Source organism: Kwoniella europaea, chromosome 1 (assembly GCF_036810445.1).
Source record: "Kwoniella europaea PYCC6329 chromosome 1, complete sequence".
Lineage (NCBI taxonomy): Eukaryota > Fungi > Basidiomycota > Tremellomycetes > Tremellales > Cryptococcaceae > Kwoniella > Kwoniella europaea.
The window spans coordinates 10,633,875-10,659,493 of record NC_089487.1 but is presented as its reverse complement, the minus strand read 5'-3'; the positions used below and the strand labels follow the sequence as shown (position 1 = coordinate 10,659,493).

The following is a 25,619-nucleotide window of genomic DNA, read 5'->3' as shown; positions in this document are numbered from 1 at the left end:
CGAATTCATGATTCACAGAAAAAAACTGATCGAGAGAGAAAGAGAAAAAGAGAAAATCAGATATATATAAAGGTATATCTTGAGGTCAGGAGGGAGGAGGGAGGAGGAGTAAGAGAAGATGAAATATCATTATAGATGACATTTCGATCCAATCCCAGGAATCAATTTATTAATGAGAAAGAAAGAGGAAGGAAGTGAGAGTAAAGTAAAATAAATAAAAACCCGAATGGAAATTTAGTTTAGTTTATATTACTAAAACTTTAGAAAGAAGAAGTAGATGACGATGATGGAAGTTGAGTTGTGAAAAGAGGTGTTTATATGATTTCTTTGTTTTTTACTTCATTGACATATAATTCATATTTCCATATTACCATGAAATTCCATCATCCAATTTAAGCGGCAGCAGGGGCGGCAGCTTCTTCCTTCGACTCATCGGCTTTCTCCTCCTTCTCTGCTATGGCATTGAACTCATCAGCAAACGATCCTGTCGTCACAATCAGATAAAACTGACCAGGGTCGTTCATGTCAGAAGTCCATAAGGTGAGGTTATCTCGGAGAAGTTGCATGATGAGGGTAGAGTCCCTGAACAATATCAAGTTAGCATTTCCAAAGTATACCCTTTACTCTAGACCAAACCCACTTGTAGGATTCCTCAGAAAGGGTGTCGAGCTCAGCAATGGCATCGTCGAAGGCTTGTTTGGCGAGGTGACAGGCTCTGTCGGGACTGTTGAGGATCTCGTAGCTACGCAGGACAGATCAATGTCAGTGTTTCAACACCCTACTGTTGCTCGATGCAATTGATCACTCACTAGAATACGGAGAAATTAAGGGCCAAACCAAGTCTGATGGGGTGAGTAGGAGGAAGCTCGGTGACGGCAACATCGGAAGCGGCTTTGTAGGCTTCGAGGGATTTGTCGGCAGAGTCTTTTCGCTTGTCACCGGTAGCGAATTCAGCGAGGTATCGGTGGTAATCACCCATCCTAAACAAATCCAAACCGATCCGCTCAGCATGGTCATCTCTCAGACAGGCGCGGGACAATCACTTACATCTTGTGGTAGAAGACCTTAGATTCACCTGAAGCGGCGGAGGGGATGAGGTGTTTGTCGAGGACCTCGAGGATATCTTCACAGATCTTGGCGAGTTCCGCCTCGATCTTTTCTCTGTAGGCCTTGATCATGGAGACTTGAGCTTCGTTACCCTTGGATTCCTCTTTTTGCTCGATGGAGGAGACGATTCTCCAAGAGGCACGTCGGGCACCAATGACGTTCTTGTAAGCGACGGAAAGGAGATTTCGTTCCTCGACGGTGAGCTCTTGGTCGGAAGAGGCAACGGATTTCATGTTCTCAACCATTTCTGATCACGAGAATTACCGTTGTCAGTGGCGAAGTCGAATGAGATGCAGAAAGAGGAAGGATTGACTCACCCTCATATCGCTCAGCTTGCTCAGCGAGCTTGGCAAGGTAGACGGAATCTTCTCGGTTAGACATCTAGAGGGTGGAAGGGATCGAGTAGAGTTGAAAAATAAGATGGATAAATTGGGTTTATTGTGAGATTAGCCGGTAGCAATGGAAGGGTTGTAACGATCAAGAGATAAAGCGATAGCAATATCAGCATATGCTTCCTTGCGTCAATGTCGATGTCTGTACATGCAGCAAAGTGAAAGAATGAAAGGGAGATGTGACATCCGACTGAATGAATCCAGCCACGTCTCGCGATAAGGTAACGATGGATACGAGGAGAAGATGACGGTCACACCCTTCAAACACCATCTCCGCGTGTATTGATCGATCACGTCAGATAGATTAGGTGTATGTTTATCTGGTTGTGCATAGCCTCGGTGTATGAGGAATGCAGATTAGAGTGTATGTATGGATGGGAAGAGAGTTGTATGTTCAAACGAAACACGACTCGATCGCACGGACGCGCAGTTGAGCAGGTATGGGTAAAAGCGCGTCAAAAGACGACGGATTGGGCTACTCTTCCCATATATATGCTTCTGAGCAGAAGAGCGAGCGACTCACCTTGAGAGTGGTTTATAAAGATAGTTGACTGTCGGTCGAGTATGAAAGAGGTGAATGATGGTTGGTTTTGAGTTGAATGATAAGGAGAATGAATGAACGAGATGTTTGTTTAGCGAGAGGAGGGGGCACGGATCAATTCAAATTGTCAGCTATGTCTGTCCTCTGCTATATATGCTATGCAAAGAGGAGAGCGGAGTGAAGACAACAGTGAGGGATAGAAGACAGATGATGACTTGATGGAACAAAGGAAGGTCATTGGAGATGTATCATATCAACGAGGATACCATGAACCAAGGTTGAATGACTCCACCACCTTCCTCTTCCGTATCTCCCCGTCTCTCATCCATTCAACCACCTTGTCTCTACTGCGAGGATGATGTAGATGTAGATGTGTATGTACTCACGGTGAAGACGAGGTGGTAAGTATAGGTTTTATAGGTATATGATTGAATGACAGATGTATGTGTGATGATAAAAGGATGATGATGGAATGTGAAGGAAGTGGTTAGGTGATAGCGTGGTGGTGGTGTGCTGTGTTGGTTGGATGTGGTGGTTAGGTGCAAGCAAGGTGGATGATCCGAGCGTATAGTGTAACAGGATGATTATAATGGTGCTGGGGTATAAAGGGTTCAAATAACGGGGTTCACTCTCAGCCCAATGTGGCACCGGCTACTGGGCAATCCCAGAGCATTTCAACTGACACGGCGTTATACTCGGCGATATGCAGAGGCACAACAGTCTAATAGGCAATTAGTACGTCATCCCCTTCATTCCGATTGACTGGATCTTTTATTTGGGTCTGTACGCGCGTCGATGCAGCGTGGCGAGATAGGTGGGCAGCGGGAAGAAGGCATGCCATGATGCTTTATCTGTGATAGGCATGTGAGGAGACTACGGGGTCTCCTTGAGATCTGATGAATCTGTGTGTAATCAATCGTTGATCTAGCTAGTCTTAGTCAACCCCGTTCAATCTTTTCTGATCGCTTTCTCTTGGCTTTTCATTTATTTTCCTTATACTCACCACTTGGCTAAGATCAACAGCAAACTCATCTTAGCTGACACACAATCATATATCATATCGCTGCCCCTCTGTCCGGTCAATTGCTCCGACATCCGTGATATCAATTCCATTCTTTTCCTTACAATTCGCTCCTTTCTCTCATATTTTATCTTACAACGGATATTCTTGAAATCAAAGTAGACTTTCCCATCAAATCTCAGCAGAGTAATAAGGGTAGAAATGGCTTCGAACATGGTACCACAAGTGAGTATATACCTATCTGTACACCGTTTAAGCAGATCTTACTGATCTTCCACAACTTCACGAATTCAGGAAGAATTGCCAGTCTTGGAATCATTGATTACCATTCGTAATCGCCTGACAGCATTGAAGAAGGTACGTTCGCTCACTCTGCTCCATTGCTTTGTCATATTATTTCCTCCCTCATGTTTCCATCTCTGAAGATGTCCAATTAGGGTATCTTGCAGTTCTATCTTGAATCATAAGATCGTCGCTGATATATCTTACCATCTCTATAGGACACAACAAGATTCATTCGTGCACCAGATGTGATGCCGATCTACAACTCAGTTGTCAAACAGGGTAGGTCATCTTCGCTCTCTCATTCTCGTCCTTCCATAGGCAGCCTCATTGACATTGCATGTATGATATTCTCGCAGTGACTCGACTCAACACCATTCGAGATGAACAATCCCATAACCAATCTTCCCTGTCCAATAACGCAGCTGCGTCTTCGTCAACCTCCAAACCTACCATACAAGAAGCCAACAGGGTCGATACAGTCTTAGCAGATGTGTTTGGCTTGTTAAGTTTGTTCTTCTTGACGATTGGTAAAAGTAGGGAAACTCCCGCTACCTATTGTCAAATCGCTTCAATGAGAGTGAGTAGCCAAGCTTGTTTCTGATCAGCTTGGAGAAAATGTAGCTGATATCTGTATGTGTAATTTAGCAAATCCTCTCTCACATGAATGAATCAGGAGCATATACCGAAGAGATTCTAGTACCTATCAGAGACAGGTTGGAAGCTTTGAAGAATGTGATTAAACAGGATTCGGAGGATGGGAAACATCCCGAACCGATCGTAAGGTTGATGCTGAGGAAGTTGGAGGGAGTTGGTGAGTTCGGCCGTACATCCACCAATCAAATCAGGGAAAGCTAACTGATTTCAATATGAACAGAACATCAACTGCAAGATCTATTCTCATCCTTATCAGTCTTATCAGTCGAATTAGTACCCATACATCAGAGATTGGTACACCTCCGAAAACAACTTTCTGCTTTGGCTGCCGAACCTAAACCTAACAAAGCGGAGTACAAAGCGATATTGGAAGAGCTGAGGAAGATTGATTCGTAAGTATGCAAACCTGACTTCGTCAACTACTGCAGTGCTTTGTGTTAGTATGATAAGCTGATCATATATTGGTCGGTGATTCTCAGTAAACGAGTAGATGGTAAATTCCTCGGACCGGGTGGATCTTTCGTCCCTGAAGGTCAAGCGTTATTGTCAGGTTTATTAGAATCGAGCTTCGAGATTACCCAAGATATCAAAGCTAGAGAAGCTGAAGAGGACGTTACGCCGAGCTTGAAACCCATCTATGAGAGGTTGAGCGAGATGAAAGCCCAGTTGGACCAATTGCGTGAGTGTCATAAGTTCGCTTTTCGAATCTGGGAAGAGTATCGGGGGAATGCTCTGCTTACGCAGTCAATATGTGCAGTATTGACGCACCGATGGACGTTGCGAGAGACTGATTTATACAAGTGAGTTTAATTTCAATGTGGCTGTGAGGTATGAATGCTATCGCTGATTTGCTTGCGCGTTCAGCTACTCCTTGTCTTTGCGGGAGATTGATGCTATGCGAGTAGAGGGTAAATTTGTGGATGCAGATGGTAACAAGGTTAGTTAAAGGACACGAATCCAAGTTCTCTTGAGATCATCAACTGACAGTTATCTTCGTCGTGATTAGGCGGAAGGCCAATATGTAAGCTTATCAGGCCAAGTCGGTATTTGTCTAGATCCAGCTTACCATTCTACCTATAGGCACTCTTGTTCCTTCTTCGACGATGCTATGGATTACTATACAGGTTGATGTCAGAGTCCGAGCCCATATCAGAGGAGCTCATGCCAGTAGTGAGTGCCGTGACCAATTGATTCCATCCTCTTGAGCGTCGTCAGAGCTGATAATTTGCGTAATCCATGTAGGCAAACAAACTCTCAACAATCAAGAAATGTCTTAACGAAGTACTTAAATACGGTGGACCCTATACACCTCGGGATCTGTACCCGTATCATCTGGCATTACATCAGATCGACTCTTTGAGGAAAGATGGGAAGTTCTATGCTGATGATGGTAGTATACCAGAGGGACAGGCTATTTTAGTTGCTCAATTGAGTGAAGCTCACGAGTTGTTGGAGATGTTAAAAGAGAGCATGAGTGATGAGGAGGATGAAGATGATGCTGAGGAGATATAACTCTAGATGTGTACGTTCTTAAATGCCGATAATCAAATTGATCCAAATTAGTTGTAAGAAACCCGTTAGTTTGTCTTTTCTCAAATACTATATACAAACTTCACAACACCCTTCTATCTTCCATTTACGTAGTATCAGTAATAGTATCAATCTCCAAACAGTATAGTAAACATTATATAGTTCGTATTTTGTTTTGGTTTGTCTCGAATCGCACAAGATGATGCATCTCGATGATAATCAATTATTGCACATATCAATTCCTGATCGAACGATGATCTCTTGATTGTATGACGCGATCATGACACTCGTCGGAATATGACATCCATCGATGCTTTGTAGTTGAATTTCTCATCAGGGTATATATGTAAATACATGATTTCACTCTATTATCTTCGATCTCTACACGATAAAAACCCACTATCTCATCATCCCACGATTTCATCGTCTCATGTCTTCCCCTTTTCCTTCTATGTGAATGGATTTTCGATTTCTATTGGTTTCAATCCAAGGTATATATCAGTAATTTGTTTCACTTCTCTAATATACAAAGATTGAGGTGAAGTGATGACTTACCAGCTGAACCATCTGTGGGACTTATCAACACTATGTTAGGACCTCTTAGGACTACCAATCCCAAATTACGAGGTGGCATCGAGTTATCTACGAAACATATCTTTGATCAGCCAAATTTGTCAAACCAGAGGAGGAATATAGGAAAAAAAAAAAAAAAAAAAAAAACAATAACTCACTCTCGTATTCTTCTACTACATCGTCCATTACTAGATTCATAAGTTGATCGAAACCTTTTAGTGTACCTGTAACTATATTGCGATACGAATTGAGATTTGTTAATATGATGAAGATCTGTTTGAGATGTTCTCGAATTTAATGATGCGAATGATGTCGATCGATCATTCATTCATTCTTTCTTTCCTAGTTATTCTCCCCTTCATTTTCCCTTTTTATCACTTCAAACTTCACTTTGATAATCTTCCAATATTACACACCCACTCATATTTTCCGCCTAGATGTAAAATCCACTCACCCTCTCTTCCACCCATGAACTTGATTCTAACACTCTGATCGACATACTGCGCCAAGTTCAATATCGATTCTCTCTTTTTCCTTTCGCCCGATTGGGTGTTGGAGTTGTTTGGTCCGCCACCTCGTGAGCCTCCTCGGCCGCCCTATTTGAATGAGTGCTTCAAGGTCAGTATAACGTTAACATCCTTAGGATGGATGGTGTCGTTCATTATTTAGACGAGAAGCAACAATGTTTTACCCCGAGTGAGGATGATGGCGCTGACTTACTCGTCCTGACATGATGGAAATATTCGAGTGGTATAGATATGTATCTGGAGAAGGTGTAGGTAGGTATGATATGTTTTGAGAGAAGAGCATCAAAGTAAAGTAAGTTATCGAAGGAAATAGCTTCAGCTTCAGCCGGGTGACATCTCCACTTGAATGAGCATCGTATTATCAGGCACACTTTCGTAATGACCACAGCTGAGCCTGATATTTCAAGGTGCATCTGCAGCTGCAACCTGCTTTCTTACGTTCGACTGATACAAACTGCATCTTCATGCTTCTGACTGTGACTGTGATCCCAAGCATACTGGCATCAAAGACATCAGACCATCATGTCGCAGGTAGACCTCTCCTTCCCTTGTAAGTTTCCATCGACTGAGGAATCCGAAATCACTCGCTGACTTTTCGCTTCATTTGCAGTACTCAGTCTGTTGAGTAAAGAACGAGCAGTGTATGGTCTCCGTAACGGTGATCATGAAAGATACAGGTTAGCTCACTCTCATTCTCACGAGATCGAACATGGGATCGAATAGCTGACTCCTGACTTGTACGTCACTCTCAGACGACACTGTACCAACAAAATCCACCGACTCCGTCAGACGACAGGTCAGACATGCGGTAAAGGAAAGCAATACAAGGCACCTCCCAAGTTGGATATAGAAGCTATCAAAGATGTTCGGTAAGTCTCTATTCTTCTGCTATCTTTTTCCTATAGGGTGTAAAATATAGGCCAACATTTGTTTGTGACCACTCGTAGACACCTTCAACTCCTTCTTTTTTCAGCTGAAAGAGCCCTCGCCCACTCACACGAAATCAAATCCCAGTTATCCAAAAACACTTCCACCGGATCTACCGGAGTCAATGGGTCCCATGGACCAGGATCAAAGAAAGATCAAATATCATGGTTAAGACGATCGCTCAAATCTTCCACCGAGCTATTCGACCTGATCAACAACCTCTCTGAGGGTACACACGACAACGTGAAGATTAATCAAAGGACGAAAGCTGAGATGACAATTTATCATCTCAGTGTACGATCAGAACTATCATTTGAAAAATCCGATTTTGGAGCCTGCTTAACCGACCTGGTAGTAGTCAGAAAACTATTGATGGTTTTAAATGAAAATAGCAAGAATTCATATGACGAGGCATTAACAAATGAATTTATAGATTTGAAAGATCCATTAATTCGATTTTCAGCTTATAAATTGGGAAGATCCGAATCGCACGATATTACCGGTATTGTCAATGATTTAGATAACGACACTCTTCAAGAATCACTTCCTGGTTTTGACAAGTTGGTTCAAGGCTTGAAGAAGGAATTGGAATTGGATAGTAATGATATTCAAAAAGATAGGATCAAATTGGATGATACGACTTTCGCAGGAGAGAAAATCGAATTCAGAAACCCCGAATTGGTAAAGATTATGGCTAGTGTTCAAGAGGTTCTGAATAAGTTTGAAAGTAAGAAGAGTAACAAGAAGAATAACAAGACGAGTTTGAAAGGTTGGGATAAAGTTTTGACTGTCCTTGGAGAGGCGGAAGTTATAGCTAGGAGATTGAAAGATGATCATGAGGTGAGTGATCTTATTCATACGACCTTTTAACCTTGTCAAATTCGTTCAAAGGACGACTTTCGACAATTGGATTTAAAGGCTGATGTGATCTTGTCGATTTCTGATAGGCATCCGGCTCATCGACCTCTCTGCGATCCACTCAAATCACCTCGTCCCTCAATCTCGCTCACGCATATATCGTTCACCTCCTGCTCTCCCACAGGATCAAAAGGGATTTATCGCTCATTGATGCCCTCTCATCCAATTTGAATGGTACTATACCTTCCAATGTGGGTGATATCAAAATCAAAGGCGGTAAGACCAAGATCGAAGAGATCGTTAAAGGTTTAGGTGGGATCATCAAATTGCTCGATACAGTCTTACAGAGCTTGGGAGGTGTTGCGGAGCTGAGTATCGTCCAGGAGAAAGAAGGTGTGAGAGTTGGTGTGGAAGGTCTGGAAGGGTATTATCATGCTTTGAAGTGAGTCGTGCTCGTGACTGTACGGACAAAAAAGGCGAATACCTCATTGAATGAATGTTGCTAATGATGTGTGATGAATTTGTATTTATAGGTGTTTCCAATTGGCTCGATTGCATTGTCTTCACCCTACTCCATCGTACTCTTCCGCGATTTCATTGTTGGAAAGATCAATCGTATCACTCAGACAATCACGTTCCTTACTCGTTGATCCACCTATCGAAATTGAAGAATCCATCATTACCATTCCGAAAGAATCGATTGATTCATTGGAAGATGACTTGCATAAATTGGATATAGCTTCAAAGAAAGGATTGTTCTCCCAATCTATCGAGAAACCAGTATTCTTCGATATGGCTTTTAATTATGTCGATATTCCATTTGACGAATTAGAAGTTCTCAGCGGGAAAAAGGAGAAGCCGTCTGCTGGCTCTACAGTTACGGATAATTTGACAATGGTGAAAGATAAGACTGTAGAAGGGTTGAAGAAATTAGGTAGAGAGACTAGGGAGACTACCCCCGCCGCGGTAGAATTCAGACCATCTCCTTCTGCCTCAGTTTCCAAAACAAGAGATGACGAGGAGGAAGAAGAGGAAGAGGGATCACGAGGACAAGGAGGAGAAGGGAATAAGAAAGGATGGTTGGGCGGTTGGTTTGGACGTGGTAAATAGTTTGTATCACTTGGGTATCATAAAATGCATGATTGATTGATTATTTGATTGGGAATTATAAATGCTGTTTATCGTGGTACCGGATATTTTTACAATCAGGAAGTGCCAAGTGGAAGGACGATTGTGAGAGGTATGACCCCGTAGGGAAGGACCGGAAGTGTCATTAATCCCATTTAACCTAGTGCAACAGAAGGTTTCCACGTCAACAGACTGTGTTTGACGATTGTTCAAGTGAGAGTGAGAGTGAGAGTGAGAGTGAGAGCAGCGCGACTTTGACATACCTCGGGATTAGCTTTGAATTTATCATACGATTCTTTGTTGAAGAATGATATCTCAGTTTCGTTCTCTACGACCAAAGTTTACAAAGATCCAAAGTTAGCTCTCCGATCATAGATTATAAATCATAAAGATACGAATATAGATGGATCTGAAAGAGAGGAAGCGATACTCACGAGCACCTATCTCTGTGAGCGTTTTGGTAGGATCCAATATCCATTCGTCGTGATCCAAATTTATGATCAGATTCGTTGTCTGTCATATAAGATGTCATCAATCAGCTTGATTCATTGCGAACGATGAACAAAAACCAGTTGGAGGATTGTCTAGGACTACATTACTCACTTTGTGTCCATGAGCTACGGTATACAATTTCATCGTATCTACAGTATTCCAACAGATCCATCTCGTCAGTTCCTACCTCGTAAGACACGTTGTTGTTTTCCATCTTGAGTATCAAAGCGAGATGTATGATCCAGCGGACTCACCTAAGACCAACGTTCGATATGGTTTAAACCCAGATTGCTTCTTTATCTCTATTCAATACCAACATCCATAATCTCAGCCAACTTTGTCCTCATCCTCTTTCCTTTCCATTGCCTTACTCACCTTCTCTGACCAACTCCATCAACCCACCCACTGTCAACTCTTCAAGGTTCAGATGCTTCACCACCAGACTCTTCTGCGTCCTGAACTCGAAAGACTTTATAATTCGTATTGTCAACGTAGCGTCCGTTATAGGATTACGTTCCGATCCGAGCAGTTGATGATTTTCCTCGTGCTGAGGGTTGAATTCGGGTACAGAGGCCATACTGTTGATACACGAAGGCGAAGGAGGGATCTTGAAGGGTTCCTATCTAAGGGGATTGTCAGAGTGTGTTTCTTGTCAGACAGATATAAGGAATAGAAGAAGAAAAAGAAGCAAGATGTAAACAAAATCTATGCAAAAATGTCGAATGTTGATCATCGTGCCTTTCCTAACGATGAATGAATGCCGTTATGATTCTGCATGTCCTTTCATCGTTCTACCCTGCTCTGCTCGAGATATCGCAAATGACGGGATAACGATGAACTTGCCATGCACGAGTGCTTGGTCACCATTTCTGAGTGCACCATCATCACCATCACCACCAAAAATGTATGTCCACTATTGATCTCTCTACACCTCCTTCAGATCATCTCTCACTGTCTAGAAACTCACCATTTGAGCCATTGCATCTACTTCACCTTGCACTCCCCCACTTTTAAGAAGCTGCCCAAGTCTTCAACCCTCCTTTCACTACTTATAGTCATGCACCAAAAAGTCAAGAGGTCAAGCTTACTTGGCTTTTTCATCCCTTATTTCCCATTTACACCCAAAATTGGCAATATTCATCCGCGAATGGTGTGCTATTGTATCATATGCAGTCCTTCAGGTATAAAATCCACAGGTTCTGTAGGTGTATGTATCCTTTATGTGGAGTAAAGCAGCCATGTATTGTATGTGTTGTGGGACCTGAACTAATGTATCACCCTAAAATATCAAGGCATCAAAGCTGAATGAGATCACTTGGATGTTCCAGCCAGGCTTACACACCTTTCAGGTACTCATTCTAATATTGGGGGATGTGAAAAAAAGGGTAAGAAATTGGTGAATCATCCAGGATAAGTACAAGTGGAGGTTTTTACAATCTAAGATATAAGTAGATACCCTTTTTATCTTGAAAAAAATGAGAAATCCCCCCCTTTCCCACTTTTCTTATTTCTTCTTTATTTTCCCATACTTTTATGATTCTCCTTGCCATCCATCCTTTATAACATCCATTTTGCCCATACCTTTTCAAGTCCCAACTATACCTTTTGGATTGATCAAGTAAGTTGTCTTGATTTCTTTGTTCCTGATTTGATTTGTCTCTTACTCGCGCTCACGCGATGTTGTGATGTAGTAACGCGTCACTTCGTACCGGACATCAAATCTTCGACGATCTGATTATTGAACTTTTCGTTTTGTTCTCGTTCCGACGATGCCTCCCAAACGATCTTCGACCAACGTCAACTATACCGCCGCTGGTGCGCTCTCGGACGACTCGGAAATCGATGATCTCTTCGACGAACTTTCAGACGACAATGAAGTCGATAAGAAACCCAAGAAGAAAGGTCCACCTAATAGTGTCGAGATCATCAAAGGTCAGATGAGTAAACCTCATAATATCATGTTGTCTACCAAGACTTTACATGGTGAGTAATTCCGAGTCGATACGCTCTGGACTACCTGTCATCGCTATGGAAACTGCCCACAGCTTCAGAACTATTTGTGGTTCCCATTCTGACATTCTGGATCTGAGCTGATATCATTCTTTACACAGATATGATCCATACTGGCAATGTCAAACTTGATCCGGATTATCAGCGAGATGTCGTATGGTCCGAGCCGAAGATGATGCTCTTGATCCAATCGCTTTTCATGGTGAGTATCGCTCATTGTTCGCCTGACACACATCATACACATCATCTAAGTAATCTCCTCGATCAAATAGCGAGACGAATACTGACCATGAATGCGGGCTGCAGAATTACTACGTCCCTCCAATCATCTTCGCCGTTACCAAGGACGAAGCAGGAAACACAACTCATGTTTGCATCGACGGGAAGCAGCGATGTACTTCCATCCTATGGTTCATGGACGGCAAGATCCCCTTCGAATCTCCCAATACTAGACAGAAGTACTGGTATAACAAGTTTGCGGGTCATAGGGGTCAACAATTACCGAGAGATCTGAAAACCCAATTTGACCTAATTCAAATGACCGCTGTGGAGTACTATGATATGACTGATATACAGCAAAGGGACGTTTTCCGTGAGTTAAGTCAAATTTCCACTGGTATTTTCTAGCTTTCCTTCGTCTGATTTGGGCTGACCGAAACTCTTCATCTTGATCAATCAGAACGTGTACAGTTGGGTGTTCAATTATCTACCGCCGAGAAATTACAAGCGCATGGTGGACCATGGCCCGATTGGATAGGTGAACTCATCAAGAAATACGTTACTGCCGAAGACACGCTGGGTAAAAAACTTAATTGGGTCACGAACAGAGGTCGAATTTTTCAAAATTTACTGGGATTCGTTGCAACTGCTCGAGAAAGTAGTCCTAACAAGATCTGGACCCCTGGAGCGACAGCTCTCAAGAATTTCGTTGCTCGAGGTGATGCTGTGAGTGTAGCTTCTGTCTGGTGTTTTTACCAAATACTGTCTAATGCTAATGCTTCTTGCCACCTGCCAGCCTGATCAAGACTTCAAGAACCGTGTCTCATTGGCTTTATCGATCTTCATCAACATCGCTTACAACCACTTTGATGAAGCTTTTGGTACCACAACGACCACTCGTATTGCGCCTGTCGGTAAGTCTGATTACGATAATATCGTCCACTATTCGAAAAGACGCTACATGGCAGTCTGTACTAACATCCTGTTTTTTCTTTTTTCCATGGCAGAATTCTGGTTCAGCGGCTATCTCATTTATAGTCGAATGGGTTTCCTATCCGTCAAATCACTTGCGCAGGAAATTGGGAAGATGCGAGCGATGATCCGAACACACGTACCCGGTAATGTCTCTGCCAATACCTTGGTGTTTGGTCTCCTATCGGACCATATCAACAGCATCCCCAAAAAGAGGAGATTGAATGAGTTCCCCGCTGCTGAACAGTACGAGGCGGACGAGGATGTTGATGAAAGAGACGCTAGGGCTTTGAAGAGATCGCGTAGAGCTGAAGAGTTGGATCCGACGTATAATGACGAATGGACTGACAGACCGATGGTCGAACAGCCGAAAGTCGCAACGAGAGCCAAAGCTACTTCTACCAACAACAGCAATGACGCTTCTTCCTCCTCGACTCCCGTGGTACAAGCTCAGCCTAGACCTGCGCCTGTGAACGTAGCTGCTGCCTCGACTAATCGACCAATCGCTGGTCTACCTACTCCCCAGACAGCTCAACCGGTAAATGGACAGGTGAGTAGTGATATCATCGCTCCTATCAGGGTACTCGTGCTAACCAACGCTTTCTGTCGTTGCAGCAGAATCCTAATGGCGTTGCTCAACCTGCACCCAACGGTTTAGGTAACACCTCTCAACAATGGCGTGATTATACCGAAGCGAGAATCAAACAACAATACCCTCAATCATTCTCACAGCAATAATAGTCTTTTCAAGCTTGAAAATCACAACAGTATTCGTCATTATATATGAGACGTGGGTCACTGAACAGACTAATCTGAATTGGGATGAGGATGAAGATGAGATTGCGGATGGTGCTCGTCCATTTGGTCGTGGCCGGACTGAAAGAGGAGGACGGAGAGTATGTGTCAAAGATTGATGTGATTCTATGCTGAAATACAAATGAAGTGGTGTCTTATCATCCACTTTCCACCTTCTTGTTTTTGCTCTTCCCCCTTTTTTGGTCATCTTGTAATGTCGATCTGTGATCCCCTATGTTCTCCATGTCATATCATTATCTATATTCGGGATGAAAACAAAATATGTGTATATGTATATGAATACGTGACATTGCTTTCTTTGCGATTATAACGAATTTTTGAACGATAGATATCAAGAATCGTGCTTTTGCGGATCATGGGCTTGCATACTGATATTCAGGACTTCCTAAAACTATGTGGATCTACAGCGGTTCAAGAGAGCTTAATCGTGGACATGGCTGAACTGATGAACTCATGTCTATTCGAACTAATCACGAAGTGTATCGATTGATCACAAATACATATGATGCATGTTCGTCATGCTTCTCGTACTGAACAAATACGAACAATGCTATGCTATCTAAACACCACATCGTTTTCCTCTAACCCTTGACCCAATCGAAGTAAAAGGAAACATCATACTATTATACACATTACATTTGAAGGATTAATCTTTCTTCACCCCAATTACCAGATCAACCTCATCCAAGAACCCTTCCAGAACACTTTCGATCAAATCGACTTTACATAATAGACTTTTGTTTTTGTCCAATTTCATCAAAGGTGGGATTTCCCTTCTTCCACCTGATGGTGTATGTTGTTGCTCTTTGAAATTGTCGAACACTTTAGGTATGATCTTGGTCAAGGGTAATTCGTTCAATTTACCTGTAATGTCTACGATCCTCTGATCTGGTCCACGGGGTTTGGATGATGATTGGATCAAGTAATGTGTTAAAGAAGGAATGAGGATTATATCAAGAGCGTATCTACAAGACATACCGATCAAGTTTGGGTTGCGGAATGATCACAATCAGCTATTGTAAAATGTTTGATAGAAGATACGAGGTAAAAGAGTCAACTCACCTTCTACTCTCATGATCCCTTACGATCCTCCAATTCCTCAAATCCATGATCAACAAATTCCAATTCCTCTTTTCCAACTTTTCGACCTGTTCAAAGAACGGTAAAGTATTCTTCAACAGACCAAAGAACTTTTTCCCTATCGATCCCCTACTTTCTAATGGTTCAGAAGCAAGTTCCGTCAATCGGGCACTGAGCAGTTGTGATACTTTCTCATGAGGGTTATGTCTCTCTTTCTGAACCGGGGAGGGCGAGTCGGTTCCAATGGCTGGTGATGTGGATGTATGATCGGTAGATAGGATGACTTGGTAAGAGTCATCAGTAGGAATGTAGGTGATAGATGCGTTATACCCCTTGGAGTATGATAAAGTAGCGGTACGTAAGTCGAATGAAAGCATTTTGATATCTCTGAACTCGGCGAGCTTGTTCAGTCGATTGACTACATCAAGACACAAGAACATCAGCATCTCATCCAAAGTTAATAGTACGATACATGGACAAAACGAGATCTGGTATTGTGATATCATCGAAGCAAATCACACTCACCTTCTCCAGCTACAACGATAACCTTGCTCAACCTCTCCCATTGTTCCAAAAATGCAGGCACACATCTCTCGATATCCTTCGCTCTGAACTTGACTATCGACGAAGCAGGGTCGAAAGAGATATCTTCCGAATGCGGCTGGGAAGTGGTAGAAGCAGACGTCTGCGACATGGAAGATTGTTGACGAAGCTGAACAATCGTTGTGACCTGTTCCCAGTATCAATCAGCATACGTTTGCGATAGCTGGGCATTTCAAGACTCACTTCACATCGCCCACCTTTCCACCAATCTTCAATTTGCATACCAACCTTGGGCATAGCCACATCAGCGGCGGCGCCTGTCTTGCCATCCCTCAGGAGATCCCTGACGTCCACACATATGGTAGGTACCATCCCTGCTAAAGCCGATGACGAACGAGGGGCACCCGGACCAGAGGTTGGAGGGTATTGAGCAGTGAAAGGGATATTACGTTCTTTCAATTGTTGCTCGATGAGTGTCTGGGCGACGAGGGCGCTGTTGACGACGTCAAGAAATCAGTAAACGAACTTCGTCACCTATCCTGAGTAAGGCCTTTACTCACTTTGACAAGATGTACAGCTCTCGCAAATCTTTGTTACCAATTTCGAAGCTGGGTTGTGATGCAGAAAATCAGTGATCGATGACGTTCTCTCGAAATAGTTTCATGTGCAGTACTCACGGTGATCCAGTCATTTCACCTTTATCCTGCCTTCTTGCTTTCAATTTCTCCAAATCCAAGGGTATCCTATCTCCTACAGCCGCTTTCGTACCTACGCCCAAACCATTTTCGATCGGAACTTTGATTGTTTTAAGCAATTCGAACGCTAGACCACCTTGGGTCACTTTAGTGACAAAGTAATGTGATGAGGTCAATGGTAATGGTATAAGGATCGTCGTAGCCGGATGCAATTGGACTTTTGCGAGATCTGAAATGCGTACAGGCTGCATCAGTCCAGCACTTCGCATCTCGGTGATGCATGGATTGACTATCACTCACCCTGAGAACGTAATGCAAGTCTTCGAATAGGCTTCCAACCCAGCTGGCGCATCTGATCTTCTAGATTTTCCATTACCACCTAACAGGACGAACTATAAGCTGGGTTTCCATGACAAAGTCATCAATTCAACTTACAGCCACCGACAATCTGCCGATATCATCCACCAATCTAGTCTTACCGTCGTTGATGCTCTTCGTCGCCAGTTCCACCCTATTCGCTCGAGCTTCATTCCCTATATTACCATCATCCTCAATTTCTATATACCCATTATATGCCGATACACCGATGAGTAAGCTCGATATACGCTGTCGAGAGGGGAGGGGTATTCGAAGTGTGAGTGGACGCGAGGAAGTTCGATCTTCGGATTCTTGTAAGGAAGGTGAATTGAGTAGTGACAATATGAATTTGGGGGATGAGATCAACGACGATGCCTGAACTCTGGTGAGATGTGCGGCATGCGCTCGAGCAGACGACATCAGGAGATTCTCCATATCCAAAGAGGCAGGATCCTAAGATAGATGAACGATCAGCTATGACTTGGCACAAGAGCTCCTCCTGAAGCTGAGGTGACGTACTACGTTCAATGCTGTTGCATCCATAACATCCCCTACTTTCAGTCCTCCCCCAACACCCAATTCTCCAACTTCCCATTTCACCCCTAATTGAAGTCTTAGGATTCTCTCATTCGGTATCAACCCACCGGACGATACATCACCTAGTATACTATCCGTTTCGGTTGGTCGCGGACCATTCTCACCAAGAGTGATACTCAGCACGCCTCCCACAAGGGGAGTTCGAGCAGCATTGAGATTAGCAGTCGGAGCAGGTCTTTTCCCTACTGCTGCTTGCTGTTGTTGCTGGGGTATGACAGCGGGACGTGGACGACTAACGCACGAAAATCAGCATAAAATCCAGGTCGTTTTCAGGTATGTCAACTCACAGCCAGTATTTGACCTTCAAGGTCTTATTCTCTCGATCTATCTCCACTCGTAGTTGATCCCTCCATTTACCCTGACTCAAAGTCATGGCTTGCGAAAAGAGTATTTCCAATTGATATGACAATGAAAGATGCTCTGTAAAAGATTCGGTTTAGCTTCTAACTCTATGTTCATATGGATTTCTCAAGCTAACAACTCACGTAAGAAGTTATACATCCTCACAAGAGGTGCATCCACCACTCTCCTCTTCATCTTTTCGTCTTCTATCTCCACATCCATAGATTTCGTTATTGTCGATCCATCAGGTGCAGCTATATTTACTGTCTGCGGTTCAATCTCAATCCCTTTCTCTTCCTGCTGGTTAGACCGCTGTATATCCACTTCTCTAGGCGGTAATATCTCCAAATTCGCTAAATCCAGAATACTCTGCCTTTCTTCACCTACAAATTTCTTGCCTTCCCCTCCTCCTTCTGAAACACCTCCAGGATCGTAAACTCCTTTTCGTGTATTACGCCAACACCATTCTACACCTGTTAACCACCATTTCGAATCTTCTCCGAATCCCACAATTGTCATCCTCGCTTTCCATCCGTTCTCACCACCTCCACGAAGGTACACTTGTCCATCCGATATTCCCTCTACGACCAGATCAGGGGGTAGGTAATCTACACAGCGTAATCTATATTTGATATGACGATTTAGGCGTTTGAGGAGTGATAAGATGAATGAATTGGTTAAGGGCGGTTTGGGGATAAAAGGTTCTGTTATATTGGTTGGGAGGTGCTGGTAAGTTCCGGTGGTAAGGAGTGATAAAGCAGTGAGTAAATCGGGATTACGTTCTCTATTATACGATCAAGCTATCTTATCAGCTTCCTGCTTACACCGACGGAACGACAAAAACGTAGCCGACATACCTTAACGATTCAACCAATTTTGTAACGTGCTTGAGATGGATGACAGCATCGTCATGTTGTTTATTCTGATGTTCCATAAATTGCGCTAATCTCCTCGAATCTGATACTTTTCCTTTAACAATTGTTTCTTCTCCTGGGCCCTCTCCCCCTGCCGAGTAAGCTTTTCCCTTTCCCTTGTTATTTGATAAGATTGATGGTGGTGAGGTATCATCGCCGTTGGAATGAGGGGTAGGAAAGTTGGTTATTCCATTTTGGTTATTATTGTTGCTGTTGTTGTTGCCCTGCTGGCCAGTTGTACCGATAGAAGAGGAAGAAGGGTGATAGGTGGACGGGATATCAACGGCATTCTTCCATCTAAGTACTGCTAGGTATTTCAATAATGCTTGTCGGGTGGTAGTTGCATAGTTTATTACATGTTTTGGTTTTTGTTTGGCCGAGAGTGGTGGTAATCTATCCAAAATAATCAGCAAAAAAAATCGCCCTTGGCTTGATGCACCATAGGAAGTTCCTTGCTCACTCACACTTCAGCTAGCAGATACCTCAAATCACCATACCCTTTCCTAACTAGTCTATCTAAAAGCAGACCTAACGGTATATTCTCCCCTTCGAAGTAAGGTGGTAATTCATCTTCTATCTGCTCGGGCGTCGGCGTGGGATAGGCAAACCATGGTTCATCACTCAGCTGCGGATTTCCTCCCTTTATCACTGCAGGTGTAGTCGAACTTGATGCCTGTATGGGAGGATTGGCGTTGACACCACCGGTCGAAGAGGATGGACCAGGTTCGAGACCGGCAGAAGAAGATGCCATTTTGACCTGAATCCGCTATGGCTTAAGGTGTATAATGCCTACAGTCGAGTTCTCATATCGACTTATGCTCGAGCTGTGCTGATGAGGTATCGCAGATGTGCCAGAGTAGAGGTGGATGCAGAATAAGCCAGAAGATGAGGTAGAGTAGTGGTGAATAAATGTTTCTTTGTGTACAGGTACAACTCAGCAACCACACAATGACGGGCGAATTCATACGGGAAATTGAAGGCGCGCAAAGATACCCCAAGTTAGGCATGCAAATATCCCCGTTGATCGGCCAATTCCGCTTCTCGATGGGATGGAGATGGGAATTTGTTCGAGATTACGAACGCAAATCAAACATCAAGCGATTAAATGAATGATAAATGGATGGTCGTCATCAATCGCAAAGCGAGATCCATCTCTGTCAACGATACCAGTTTTCTAAAGTGACTCGCAGGTCACAGAAGCGTATCACAAAGCATTGAAACCCGTATCAACCAACATGTCGATCGATCCGCAAACCCTGCTCAATGTGCTGGAAAGAGCTCAGAACCCCGATCGATTAGGTGGATTGGTGCAAGAGGCTTTGGTATTGATAGAGACGGTGTTGAGCAAGCTAGGGTGAGTCGATGTGATCGCGTTATTGACTGATATGCACATTTCTTATATAGCTAATATCATGCCGTATATATGTAGAGAAGAATCCGTTGCTATGTCGTTCAACGGTGGTAAAGACTGTGAGTGACTAGTCTCTTGCGCCTCAACAGTTCAAACGTTCATACCAATGGCTCTAGCTGACACCCTGCTTGTCACATAGGTACTGTACTACTACATATATACGCTGCTGTCCTATACGCCCGCCATACAAACGCATGTCAAGCTTCTCTACTCCCTCAACCAGATGATTCCATCCAGATACCTTCGGCTTCGTCCTCGACCTTCCAACCTCCTTTGACCCCATCGTCATCATCTTCCGAACCCGTCGTCCCCCCTCCTCCTATAGATGACCAACCTTCATCATCATCATCACACGCAACACATCATCAACCTTCTGAATCCGAATCATCTCTTCCCTATCCCCCAATACGGAGTATCTACATAACTGCTCCCAACCCATTTCCGGAATTAGACGAATTCGTAATAGACTGTACGAAGAAATACAAATTGGATTTATACAGGTCTGGAGGAGGTATGAAATCAGCTTTGGAAGAATGGTTGAATAAAGGTGGGAAAGGGTGTAGGAGCGTTTTGGTAGGTACGAGGAAAGGTGATCCGAATGATAGTGAGTGTCGACGTAGGCCATGATCTGATACGTTTCAAGGTACTTTTAGAGATTGCCCCATTTCTTCTCCTAGAGATCAAAGTCGAGTCTTACTTGTTACATGTCAATCTCTATCTCTGTGGGCTCTTGCTAACAGCATAAGTGAACCTTTTCCCTCCCGACAGACGTAGACGTACTCGCACCCACCGATCCATCATGGCCTCAGTTCCTGCGAGTCCACCCAATACTCCACTGGACATATTCCGACGTATGGGATTTTCTATTGGAATTGAACGTACCGTATTGTTCATTGTACGATCAGGGGTGAGTTACAGATACCTAAGATATCAAGGTCAATATTCATTCTCATATTCGTTCTGGATTCGTGTATCTAGATTTACGTCTTTGGGATCTACTACCAATACTTCACCTAATCCTTTGTTGAAAAATCCCACTACCTCCAGTGGGTGGGATCCAGCTTATAAACGTGAGTACATATCTTTGATATCATTCGCCATAAACTAACAAAGAGCAGACATCTCAATTTGAATTATTTGCTGACCTTTCTGCTTTTGCTTGTATGTCAAATGTCAATCAGTCAAAGACGTCACTCAAGAACGTGCAGGAAGACATTAATCCATCTTACCTTGAACAAATAGAGTAGAATAAGAATAGATTAGAAATCATGGCATGGTCATTAATACCTAGCATAAAAAGCACAGTTGTATACCTTAAAAGATAGAATCCAGAATGTATATATGGAACAATCATCTGTACACATCATATTGAAGTGGATGCATGTGCATAATACATAATATACTTTGATAATATAAACCCATATAAACACTAAGCTAAGCTAAGCTATAGCAATGCGATGCGATATCTGATCAAATCCCCATAAGAAGCTGATTGAACGGAATGAAAAACAAGATGGTCGATCATTCAATTGAAACCAAAAGAAAAACACTTTATACCCTAAACACCAATAACCCAACAAGCCAAAAAAAAAATAAAAAAAATATGATTACAATTCAATCTCATCTCGTAGAATCATCAAAGCTCGCTCTTCTAATATCCCCCTTGCCCAGACTCGTCGTAGGATCCATTAACGACGTGGGTCTTTTCCCATCAAGACTTATCCTACCTTTCATATCACCGTTATCATTCTTATCTCCAGCTTGTAAGTGAGTATTATTACTATTATTACTATTACTACTTAAAGTCCTTCTCATTGCACTTGGACTATCTGGACTTTCTTTTCTATTTCCATCTATGGCCAAATTGTTCGCAGCTTCTATCAAAGCTTCATCTTGAGATGCAGTTGATGCTAATCTCTCTTTCGCATTCAATGGATTCCCATTACTACTATTGCTTACCGTTCCAACAGATGCTCTCCCACTTAATTTCGGTGTAGGTGTATCAGGAATATTATTAGCCATACCTATCGGTGGGAAATAATCCTGATTCAGAGTCTGTGATATACTCCCCTGTGATGGTTGGTTACCATTGAGAATGGGGAAAGATTGAGTTGTGGGTGTACCCAACACCGCACTTCCCTGATACTGATGTGGATGAGGAGATTGAGGGAATCTGATCGGTGCTCCAGGTGCGGAAAAGGGATTGTATCCAAATGCGTTAGGTGAAGTTACAGGTATACCAGGTGAGAAAGGTCCAAAGTTGCCGTTCGACATCCCACCAAATCCATGATGGATAGGTGGCGTTTCAGGATAGACAGGAGCGTTGAATACGAATCCAGGCATGGAGGGGGTCATGGGTGGTAGACCACGGGTTTGCAAAGGTGATAAGGGATTATCGTTCTGCATGGGCGGGAAAGGTGGCATTGAGATTGGTCCGGGATGATGAAGTTGACGGAAATTAGGTGTATGTTGATGTATGCCTGGAGTTTGATGATTTGGTCCCGGTCCCGGTCCAGGTCGACCAGGTGTCTGATGCTGTAATGATGTGTTCAAGCTCCAAGGTAATTTCGTTGCAGGGGAGTTCTCCACGCTCTTTGGTGGCGTCGCAGCAGATCCAGCAGAAGTATCTATCGGTGCCAAGATCTCAGTCGAGTTATCATTTGATCGTACCGGCGGTGGTGCGGAACTGGAAGGCTCATGCGACTGTGGAGGTGTCTGAGTTTGAGCAAATCCTAGAGCTGAAGCATCTCGACCGGGGGATGGACCATTAGGGTGAGAAGGCTCGACCATCGAGTCTCGTTCGAGATGAGCGCGTATACGTTGACCTTGAATTTCCAATCTATACTTCGAAGTCAGCGGCAATTCTGTAGATTCAGCATGTTCTGTTGAACTCACTCGTTGAACATCGTCACTGCTCTAGCTGCATCGCCTTCAGAGGCGAATAGAGCCGTACCGAAACCTCTAGGTCGGCCATTGGCATCGGTAGCGACGCTGAGTAGTCCCGTTAGCATCAGACCGATTGTAAAACTCCTTCTAGCAAATGACGGTCTTACTCACTCCGCTCTAATGATCGTTCCTGCTGGTCGAAGTAAATCTTTCAGATCTTGCCACTGTATAGACAGAGGTAACTATATATTCGGTAGGAAAAACCACTTAGCCTAAATCTCATTCAGTGGGTTCAGTTGATTACTCACATTCGATACGAAGATCACCCTATCATGCAGAGTCTCCGGTGGACCCAGACCCAGACCCTGATGTGCCAAACCCTCAAGTTGCGGTATAGGAGCGATCGGCACGCGGGTTATCACCGGTGGACTTGGACCTAAGCTTTCTGCACTGACGGACGAAGCAGACGGCGCAAGTCCTGGATTGGACATTGTCGGGGAGACGACCGGTTTGATAGCGGCGAATGGTAGAGGGGGTAATGGGCCCAGTGTACCTGGTGGAGGGGCTCGATCTCCCTTAGCTGGTGAAGTGGTTTTACTTTGACTTGATGTTGGTCTTGATGTAGGATTGGGGTTTGGCGAGGTACTTCTGGGTAAAGGTATAGTAGGATTAGGATCAGGTGAAGTGTGTGTATTGGGTGTGGTACCAGCTGACAATGAGCCTGCAAGAGGGGAAGCTACCAGTGGTGGATAAGGTTGTCCACCATGATGACCATGCCCATGAGAATGACCACCAGTATTCTGTACGCTGAGTGGAAGGGATAAAGAAGGGTATAGAGATGAAGGTGATTGAGAAGATGGAATGGGTGAAGATCCACTTAATGTCATTGGGGGAGCGACCGGACTAGGTCCTAATCCCGGTACGAGCAGTCCATGAGAGCCTGTATGACCCGGGAAAGGTGGGCGTCCTTGACCTGATATCCAATTGGATTGAGGAGTTAGATGACCGGACATGGGGAATGGGGGATGTCCACTCGAGTGATATGGAAATACTCCAGGACGATGAGGATGAGGCGCATGAGTCTGAGGTTCGTATTCGGGTGGTAGACGATCAGGTCGTACTTCGAGTGTACGTGTTTGCCAAGTGTAGCCATTGTAGCGATCTGGAACATGTGCAAGAGAATATCTGAACAGTGTATCAAGGTCATAATGAGGAAGCAGCGACTCACCTATCGCTCGAGCAGCATCTTCCCTACTTCCCATTAAGACAGTCCCATATCCCCTACTCCTATTATCCGGTCCCAAGCTTACGTCTGCACGTAGCACTGTTCCAGCTTTTCTAAATAGATCTTTCAAATCCTGCCAACGTACTCTATATGGTAGCTTCAATGGAAAAGTGCATGTCAGCTAGGCAACGACGTCTACAACGCAGCGAAATGTGTAGCTTACATTGCCCACAAACAAGTTTACTCTCCCATCTACACCCACAGCAGAAGGTAACAAATTCGTCATGAGCGGTGTAACAGATCTATTTATACTCGCTATTATGTTCACAGTCAGCAAGAGCACTACAAGCTCATAAATGATTTTTGACTCACTTTCTGGAAACTCAGGTTGTACAGGTATAGGAGGCGGGGCATTAGCCATAGCAGCAGCTATAACTGCATCTATCTCTGCAGAAGTGGGAGTCCGAGAGGACGAACCAAGTTGTTCTAGGTGTGCTGCGGGGTTCATCTATCATGTCGAACCGTACAAGACCGAATTAGCACCGATACTAACACCAAGAAGCATGTGCGGGATAGAGGGAGTTGGAACAACTTACAATGGGTGATCGCCCTCTATCTGATCCATCCGCAGGACCATTATTACTTATACTCTTACTCTGTGAGGCTTCACCAACATCCAACATATTTGCGATTGCCGTGATTGACGAAGGCGGTGGTGGTTCTGACGCAGAAGATGTCATGGTATGGTATGTATTGAATCACCGACCATACAACCGGAGAAGAGAGACAGAGGATGAAAGGGAAATGAAAGGATTCCTCTGCAAGTCTAGTCTAGTCTAGGCTATTTTACATGAATACAAAGTCAGCTCGGTCATAACAAAGGTGTGATACATGATGTACGAGTTCCTCTATACACCGGTAGTAGTGTACATTGGATACTGCGGATGAACAGTGCAAAGCTATGTCATGTCACTCACCTGAGTCTTCTATCTGTCAATTATAAAAACTGTATGTACTATTGTGTAGAGATGAAATAATCGCGATCGTGATCTCTCGTGGCTTTCCAATGTAGTGATAGTCCAAAGCTGAAATAAAGCGGCAAAAGGATGAGAGGTATATGTTGAATGTGAAGAGGATGACGCGATGTTATGTTTGCGTCTGCGTCTGCGTCTGCGTTTGAATGATCAACGTTTGTCACCGTTATGAACCCAAGAATGAGGAAAGGATTGGGGTAAGAGTATGATGCGATTCCCATGAGCCCAAATGTGATATCTAGGAGAGATGATACGAACAGAATAGACACAAACTGAGATGGGAGGGATAGGATGTCGATGATAGATGATAGATGGGATAACTGTATACCCAGAGGTGGGATGATAGGATGATCAACCGGATACATGATTCCATTTTAAACCTTAACACACGCTAACCGGCGGGTTGATCACTGCATCACCAAATCACTGCATCACTTGCAATTGTGGCACAACTACTCACATATCATTCTATAAGCATCATCA

The 25,619-nt window shown here is 43.7% G+C and overlaps 9 protein-coding genes across 9 annotated transcripts; 4 read left to right on the top strand and 5 right to left on the bottom strand.

The window, feature by feature from the left end:
* Nucleotides 1-392: 392 nt before the first annotated feature.
* Nucleotides 393-1,488, bottom strand: V865_004047 (DNA damage checkpoint protein rad24; the record flags this gene model as incomplete). The annotated part of the gene is made up of 6 exons (XM_066227832.1): nt 393-454; nt 512-582; nt 641-742; nt 810-980; nt 1,048-1,354; nt 1,425-1,488. 6 exons carry the CDS (start codon nt 1,486-1,488, stop codon nt 393-395), a joined length of 777 nt encoding a protein of 258 aa, XP_066083929.1.
* Nucleotides 1,489-3,262: 1,774 nt separating this feature from the next.
* V865_004046 (uncharacterized protein) lies at nt 3,263-5,512 on the top strand (the record flags this gene model as incomplete). Its single annotated transcript, XM_066227831.1, has 12 exons — nt 3,263-3,286; nt 3,356-3,418; nt 3,562-3,625; nt 3,703-3,923; nt 3,992-4,157; nt 4,221-4,392; nt 4,480-4,679; nt 4,758-4,800; nt 4,865-4,937; nt 5,007-5,021; nt 5,081-5,170; nt 5,243-5,512. The coding sequence occupies 12 exons, from the start codon at nt 3,263-3,265 to the stop codon at nt 5,510-5,512; spliced, it is 1,401 nt and encodes a 466-aa protein (XP_066083928.1).
* Nucleotides 5,513-5,979: 467 nt separating this feature from the next.
* Nucleotides 5,980-6,835, bottom strand: V865_004045 (uncharacterized protein; the record flags this gene model as incomplete). The annotated part of the gene is made up of 5 exons (XM_066227830.1): nt 5,980-6,002; nt 6,086-6,172; nt 6,262-6,333; nt 6,558-6,699; nt 6,824-6,835. The coding sequence occupies 5 exons, from the start codon at nt 6,833-6,835 to the stop codon at nt 5,980-5,982; spliced, it is 336 nt and encodes a 111-aa protein (XP_066083927.1).
* A 317-nt stretch (nt 6,836-7,152) lies between these two features.
* Nucleotides 7,153-9,525, top strand: V865_004044 (uncharacterized protein; the record flags this gene model as incomplete). The annotated part of the gene is made up of 6 exons (XM_066227829.1): nt 7,153-7,180; nt 7,241-7,307; nt 7,383-7,499; nt 7,578-8,397; nt 8,505-8,857; nt 8,949-9,525. 6 exons carry the CDS (start codon nt 7,153-7,155, stop codon nt 9,523-9,525), a joined length of 1,962 nt encoding a protein of 653 aa, XP_066083926.1.
* Nucleotides 9,526-9,688: 163 nt separating this feature from the next.
* On the bottom strand, nt 9,689-10,612 carry V865_004043 (uncharacterized protein; the record flags this gene model as incomplete). Its single annotated transcript, XM_066227828.1, has 6 exons — nt 9,689-9,703; nt 9,807-9,871; nt 9,978-10,056; nt 10,147-10,184; nt 10,290-10,337; nt 10,411-10,612. The coding sequence occupies 6 exons, from the start codon at nt 10,610-10,612 to the stop codon at nt 9,689-9,691; spliced, it is 447 nt and encodes a 148-aa protein (XP_066083925.1).
* A 1,192-nt stretch (nt 10,613-11,804) lies between these two features.
* Nucleotides 11,805-13,974, top strand: V865_004042 (uncharacterized protein; the record flags this gene model as incomplete). Its single annotated transcript, XM_066227827.1, has 7 exons — nt 11,805-12,018; nt 12,147-12,247; nt 12,352-12,637; nt 12,725-12,990; nt 13,061-13,178; nt 13,272-13,786; nt 13,852-13,974. 7 exons carry the CDS (start codon nt 11,805-11,807, stop codon nt 13,972-13,974), a joined length of 1,623 nt encoding a protein of 540 aa, XP_066083924.1.
* A 724-nt stretch (nt 13,975-14,698) lies between these two features.
* On the bottom strand, nt 14,699-19,331 carry V865_004041 (uncharacterized protein; the record flags this gene model as incomplete). The annotated part of the gene is made up of 13 exons (XM_066227826.1): nt 14,699-15,017; nt 15,115-15,550; nt 15,658-15,862; nt 15,919-16,168; nt 16,236-16,283; nt 16,353-16,599; nt 16,671-16,749; nt 16,806-17,180; nt 17,247-17,556; nt 17,612-17,744; nt 17,810-18,450; nt 18,524-18,973; nt 19,045-19,331. The coding sequence occupies 13 exons, from the start codon at nt 19,329-19,331 to the stop codon at nt 14,699-14,701; spliced, it is 3,780 nt and encodes a 1,259-aa protein (XP_066083923.1).
* Nucleotides 19,332-19,815: 484 nt separating this feature from the next.
* V865_004040 (uncharacterized protein) lies at nt 19,816-21,210 on the top strand (the record flags this gene model as incomplete). The annotated part of the gene is made up of 6 exons (XM_066227825.1): nt 19,816-19,934; nt 20,010-20,050; nt 20,131-20,595; nt 20,760-20,898; nt 20,970-21,061; nt 21,173-21,210. 6 exons carry the CDS (start codon nt 19,816-19,818, stop codon nt 21,208-21,210), a joined length of 894 nt encoding a protein of 297 aa, XP_066083922.1.
* Nucleotides 21,211-21,611: 401 nt separating this feature from the next.
* V865_004039 (uncharacterized protein) lies at nt 21,612-24,842 on the bottom strand (the record flags this gene model as incomplete). Its single annotated transcript, XM_066227824.1, has 8 exons — nt 21,612-22,830; nt 22,887-22,982; nt 23,049-23,119; nt 23,186-24,039; nt 24,106-24,259; nt 24,326-24,417; nt 24,475-24,610; nt 24,699-24,842. 8 exons carry the CDS (start codon nt 24,840-24,842, stop codon nt 21,612-21,614), a joined length of 2,766 nt encoding a protein of 921 aa, XP_066083921.1.
* Nucleotides 24,843-25,619: the final 777 nt, after the last annotated feature.